Raw genomic sequence first — 6364 nt, 5'->3', positions numbered from 1 at the left:
AGATTATTTCGTGAAATTGCCACATATAAAGTAACCACCATGAATTTGTCGGACAATGAAGCTGTAAGTATCATGTTTAGAATCCAGTGTTATCTTTTTTAACATAACCAAAGAGGCTTCTCGATATTGTTGCTGTAAGTTTTCCTTAATATCGGCATCTTTTTCTCCAAAAGAAGGCATTTAATCAATTATTGCTTTAAGAAACTTCTTCAAAGCGATTACAGCAGTACAGTATGTATGTGATTGCACTGATTAAAGACTAATTCGTAATTACAATATTTTAACTTAGGACGACACATCTAGCGTAGACAGCACATCAAACACCGACAACACTTCCAGAAGTGAGACTCCAACTAACACCCGTGGCAAGAAACGGAGACGCGGGAAAAAGAAAACCGTCACAAAGCCAGTGAAACCACCATACAAGTTCAAGTAAGCTTAAAATACGTATACAAACTACAAAGACATATATTAATAGAAATCAGCACCCACTCTAAGTGTAAGGCCTGAGTGGACGCTCGAAGCGGAGCGTTCGGCGGGGCGTGCAGCGTGGCGTCGAACTCCCAAGTGATGTGAGCAGCATGCACTAAGGCCGCTCCTATATGTTTGCATTTGTTTAACAATTTTAACATGCACGCCGCACGCCCCGCCCCGCTGCACGCCCAACTCGAGTGTCCACTCAGGCCTTACACTAACATTAATTAATTGCGCAATGGCAGAAGCAATAATAGTGGTAACTTTATAACCATACATCAAGGTTTTTGGTTCCTGAATGATTTCGTGTATTTATAACTTTGTTTATTGTTAAATAATTTCATTCATAAAATAATAAAATAAAATAAAATAATTAAACTATTTTACTACTAATTAAATTATTTTATGAATGAAAATAGGTAGCATGCTCCAAATGTGCTTAGAAATGTTAAAATAGCATTGGCTTTTACATATTTTCTTTATAAAATATTCACACACCAAAAACCCCGCCGTATCTGTATAACATTTGACATTCATTAGTGTCCCATATTCTATATGCAAAAAAATTGATGATTTGTAACTAGAGAATAGAAAGCAAAAAAGTCTTATTCACCATGCCTAATCACTGAAATCCAAGCTTTCAATGGACTTGTTATGAAAACATTTATCATAAAAACTTTCTGTGTAACAGTTGTAGTGCCAAAGAAGACCATGGCCAGCCACTGTTTGGTTGTCAATTCAACCACCACCTGGGGGAGGATGAGCCGCAGGTGTTCGCGGTGGTGGGCAGCAACCGAGTCTCCATCTATGAGTGCCCGGAGGCTGGAGGAGTTAAATTGCTTCAGTGTTATGCAGATCCTGATGTAAGTTACTTGTAACCTTTATTATCTCATCCAAACCAGTATAATGTGAATGTCCCAACTGGAAATATCAGTATGAAGTTAAAGTGGATGACTGCTTCTCCATACAAACATAGTCCCCATTTTCCTCTCTAGAAATTGAATACAAACTTTAACCTACATACTGGCTCACCTTCAACAACCAACAGCACAATAATGTTGGTAAAACAAAAAAGCCCTGTATTTCTGGTTATCATTAAGCCCCGTCTCCATATCGCGCGGCAAACCATCGAACATTGGCTCGCGCGGCAGCCGCGCGCAATGGATACCGGGTTGCCGCGCGAGCCAACTCGATCATTGGCGCGCTCGAACGTGCCGCGCCACGAACTATCTATTGTCGGTTTTTCGACGCGCGGCAAAGGAATGTTCGCGCGCAGTTGGGACGGATGTGTATATATATATATATATATATTTCAGTTGGCTCGCGCGGCCGCATACATGGATAATGAAAAGTGTCGTACTTTAATTAAATTATACGGCACTAAACAGTTTTTATGGAACAGTAAATGTAGTGATTATCGCAACAGATCATTTTTCTATTTGGCTATATTTCGTTCCGAATAATTTATTTTTGTGATATAATGTGGTCGATCGTCGGATCGCCTGCCGCGCTATAGTTCAAGATGGTGCCAAAAATGGCTCGCGAGCCAAAATATAGGTTTGCCGCGGTCGAACAATGATCGCGCGGCCGCCGCGCGATATCGAGACGCGGCTTTACATTAATTATAAAGTATTTGTAACCTAACCTATGATTAAATCTAAATTTCACCAGAACCCTCTTAGGAGGTATAGTCCTCTTCCAGCTATTTCCATTTTAGGCGGTATAATGTTGGTATGGTGCAGTAATTCTCAAAAACAACTGTAGCTAGAGGTAGTTTCTGCCTCTATAGGCATTAGTCAGTACAGGAGGAGACCATGCCCTAATGCGCTAAATACTTCAGGTGGACGAAACCTTCTACACATGTGCCTGGTCTTACGAAGAGGAAACAGGGCTACCACTGCTGGCGGTGGCGGGGTCGCGCGGGGTCGTACGCGTCTTCAAGCCCTCCACGCACACCTGCATCAAGCACTATATCGGCCACGGACACGCTATTAACGAGGTCAAGTTCCACCCCAAGGACCCTAACCTACTGTTGTCCGCGAGCAAGGTTTGTACTAACTGCTAAACTGTGATTTGAATAATGTTTAACATAGCTGACCAACACTATTGATGCTCCGTCTGCAGAAGTATAAGTGTAGACACAATAGTCACTTTTTTCGCATAAAATATCGCCGCTATACTTATAATACTCAACCTCGCATCTGCAACACTCATTTGATGACAAAAACACCCGTATTCCAAATGAAAGAAAAGCGACATTTCCATCAAATGATTGTTGCAGATATGAGGTTGAATAAGTATAGCTCACGATATTTTTTGTCATTTTTCGGGAAAAGTTAACTTGTTAGTTGTTAAGATGAATTATTTCTGATAGCATATTTATGCTAGTAGAGCCTTGTTGACAACGGCCAAAGTGATGCCATTTAAGTTACACATTTGAGAGTTAACTCTATTTCTCTTCGTATGAACCCAAGCAATAACTAAATAGTTAACGTTGTTAGGACCACGCCCTTCGACTATGGAACATCAATACCGACGTGTGCATCGCGATCTTCGGCGGCGTCGAGGGGCACCGCGACGAGGTGCTGAGCGCGGACTTCGACCTGGCGGGCGAGCGCATCATGTCCTGCGGCATGGACCACTCGCTCAAGCTGTGGCGGCTCGACAAGCCCTCCATGCACGAGGCCATCAAGCAGAGCTACTCGTTCAACCCACACCGCGCCCTCAGACCGTTCAATTCGCTGAAAGAACACTTTCCCGATTTCTCGACGAGGGACATACACAGGAATTATGTGGATTGCGTCAGATGGATGGGTGATCTGATTTTGTCAAAGGTAATATTAATAATGATTCATTTTTATTTAAACCTTTCAATTTAAAGAATGCAATGCATTGGATCAAAAGATGCAATTAAACTTATTCAGGCTGTCGTCTCCCGATTGCGGCAATCGAATCAGTATATACAAGCTCTTATGCGACGTGAAAAAAACCGTCATACATTCCATTAAAGTTTACTGTTACGTGTTAAATATTTTTTCACCTCAGCAGCTCGAACAAGGGTACTTTGCTACTTAAAAACAGTGAGCAAAATCGCATTTTGCTCACTGAGTTGGACAAAATTAGCAAAATGCGATTTTGCTCACTCAGTGAGCAAAATGCGATTTTGCTCACTGTTTTTAAGTAGCAAAGTACCCTTGTTCGAGCTGCTGAGGTGAAAATTTAATTTTTGGTATATCTTAAGAAAACATGAGTGAATAGAGGTAAGTGATGAAGAAGGAATACATTTTTCGGGTTCTCTAATATGTTCTCACTGCTGAGGTGAAAAATGTTGTGTACTACACGAGATCAAAGTTATTTACATCTCGTGCGCTTTTGAGTCCCTTACTACGCTCAAGATTCTAAATTAGATTCACTCGCTACGCTCGTGAATCTATTATAGAATCTTTCGCTTGCATGGGACTCAAAATAAGCACTCGAAGAAATATCAAACTTTGATCTCTTGTTGTACAAATAACTATTTCAAATGGTATCCATGTGTACAGTCGTGCGAGAACGCGATAATCTGCTGGAAGCCGGGCCGGCTGGAGGACGCGGAGCCGCGGCCGGGCGACAGCTCCGTCACGCTCGTGCACCGCTTCGACTACAAGGAGTGCGAGATCTGGTTCATACGCTTCGCTGTCGACTATAGTCAGCGGGTGAGCTACCCTACATAATATCCATGTTGTGTACAGTCGTGCGAGAACGCGATAATCTGCTGGAAGCCGGGCCGGCTGGAGGACGCGACCCCGGCCGGGCGACAGCTCCGTCACGCTAGTGTTCGTGAAGGTTTGTTTTCACACGGATTAGTGTTAAGTGCGAATTCATACATTTGCCGCTAAACGCAAGTAGCAAATGTATGAACTCGCACTTACCTTACTTAGGGCCACTTGCACCATTCCACTAACCCGGGGTTAAGCGGTTAAACCATTAACCCAGTGTCAAATAGTACTGGTAACTCCAGGTTTAAGCGGTTAACCCCGGGTTAGTGAATGGGGCAAGTGGCCCTTACAATGTGTAAACAGGACTTTAGCGAAGTGGAAAAGGAAGCGAACCCCACCACCCTAGCTAAAAATATCAAGTTATCTTCATCGAAATTAAGAATGGTGACGTATTTATTAACTTGTATTCCGTGTTTAGGTGATCGCGCTCGGCAACCAGTGCGGCAAGACGATGGTGTGGGAGCTCGGCAACGTGGCGGGCGGCTCGCGAGTGACGCAGCTGCAGCACCCGCGCTGCGTGGCTGCCGTGCGACAGGTAAAAACTATCGTACGGTCCGTGCAATAAAGTCGTGTTTGCTGTGTGAATATTGCCACACTAGCGCGATAGAATACATTCGCTTTCGGTGGCGCGTTATCCAAAATCATACCTTAATTGAGTGGCAAGTGATTGCGGTTTGTTGCAAACGGAAGTGTAATTCGCACCACGCAGAACTGACAGCCGATTAAAACAGTGTTGTTTGAACAATTTCTCTCTGCGCGGCAAGTACATATTTGCGATTTGCTACAAACAAAAGTGCAGTTTTGATTAATACCACACCACATCGGTAGCAAACAAGCATACGGTCCGCCTGATGGTAAGCGGTCGCCGTAGCCTATGGACGCCTGCATTTCCAGGGGTAAATAACATGCGCGTTACCGATCCTTTAAAAACCTGTATACTCCCCACAAACCCCAACCAAGGTTGAAGAACCCCATACAGGATTTAAGATTTCCTGTATCACAATGTTTTATATTGACATTTTCATTTACAGGTGACGTTATCGCGTAACGGCAAAGTGCTGGTAGCGTGTTGCGACGACGGCACCATTTGGAGGTGGGACCGGGTCAACAACAATTAATTAAGCGACCTGAAACTCTCCGCGAACGAGCGCGGAACTGGACTGCATCAGCTGAGCTGATCTCAACTTGATATCTTGAAACACTGACAATCCAACCTCTAGACTGAGCTTAGGCCAATTCTTTCATGAAACCGATGCTGCCAAAAATACGGGGGTGCGGGGGGACGAGGTGAGCGAATCCCGTGCCGTGATTGGTCCGTTCAAAGACACGGACCAATCACGGCACGGGATTGACTCGAAGATGGAGTAAAGATCGGTTTTCCTAGGATAGCGGTGCCGTCATATAGCGGCCGTCTCCATACTAAATAATACGGCTGAATATGGATGTCGTAGTATTTGTATGGACACGGCGGCTATATGACGGCACCGCTTTCGGAGGAAACCAAAGCTTAACGCTACCGTATGTGTGGCAGAGGGGGTAGCGCGACTATGCTATGTCTAGAGGATGGATTGTCTGTGTCTCGAAATAATGTTGACATTGTTGCTAAAGACTTATGACATTTTTGTGATACTTTAACATTAAAATTGGACGTTAGTCAAATTTACTTAGTAACTTTTTGGTTTTATTTATTTACTCAGGAAGGTTTGTTTCTGTCTTTATGTATGGCGATCAAAAATTCATTGATTACATATTTACAATAAATAACTCTTCAGTGTCGATGAATGTCAAGAGACAGGTGCCACCATATAAATAAAACAACACAGCTCTATGACAAATTTTCTTTAATGACTTTCTAATCCTAAATTTAACTAAATGAATCACAGGGGCCAAGGTGTTATCTCGTGTTCGCTACTCATTACGTACAATAACATATTGCTTCTACTAACGTGTCCTAGATACATAAATCACTTTCATCTAAACTAACACCGATTTAATAAACGTTTTCTTCTACTTAGACATCTTACTCGTTGCGGTTCGGCTCGCTTCGGGGAGTGAAGAAAGAACAATGTGAACAATAGCACAGGGCGGACACGCCATACATCAAAAATGATTTACGTTTATATGTGTGCGCG

General features: G+C 43.1%; 1 protein-coding gene across 1 annotated transcript; it reads left to right on the top strand.

Annotated features, from left to right (window-relative positions):
• On the top strand, positions 1–5423 carry LOC134659361 (polycomb protein EED-like). Its single transcript, XM_063515037.1, has 8 exons — positions 1–63; positions 290–432; positions 1166–1337; positions 2315–2521; positions 2976–3308; positions 4017–4169; positions 4651–4767; positions 5264–5423. The coding sequence occupies exons 1-8, from the start codon at positions 40–42 to the stop codon at positions 5348–5350; spliced, it is 1236 nt and encodes a 411-aa protein (XP_063371107.1). The 5' UTR covers positions 1–39; the 3' UTR covers positions 5351–5423.
• The last annotated feature ends 941 nt before the right edge of the window (positions 5424–6364 follow it).

The sequence above is a fragment of the Cydia amplana genome, chromosome 2 (assembly GCF_948474715.1).
Source record: "Cydia amplana chromosome 2, ilCydAmpl1.1, whole genome shotgun sequence".
Taxonomy (NCBI): domain Eukaryota; kingdom Metazoa; phylum Arthropoda; class Insecta; order Lepidoptera; family Tortricidae; genus Cydia; species Cydia amplana.
The sequence above is the reverse complement of the archived record's forward strand: the minus strand, read 5'-3'. Positions and strand labels throughout refer to the sequence as shown.

Coding starts and splice junctions, on each gene's coding strand:
- LOC134659361 (XM_063515037.1), top strand. CDS start 40: ATGAATTTGTCGGACAATGAAGCT. Junction 64..289: donor ATTTGTCGGACAATGAAGCT/GTAAGTATCATG, acceptor ATTTTAACTTAG/GACGACACATCTAGCGTAGA. Junction 4,768..5,263: donor GCGTGGCTGCCGTGCGACAG/GTAAAAACTATC, acceptor TTTCATTTACAG/GTGACGTTATCGCGTAACGG.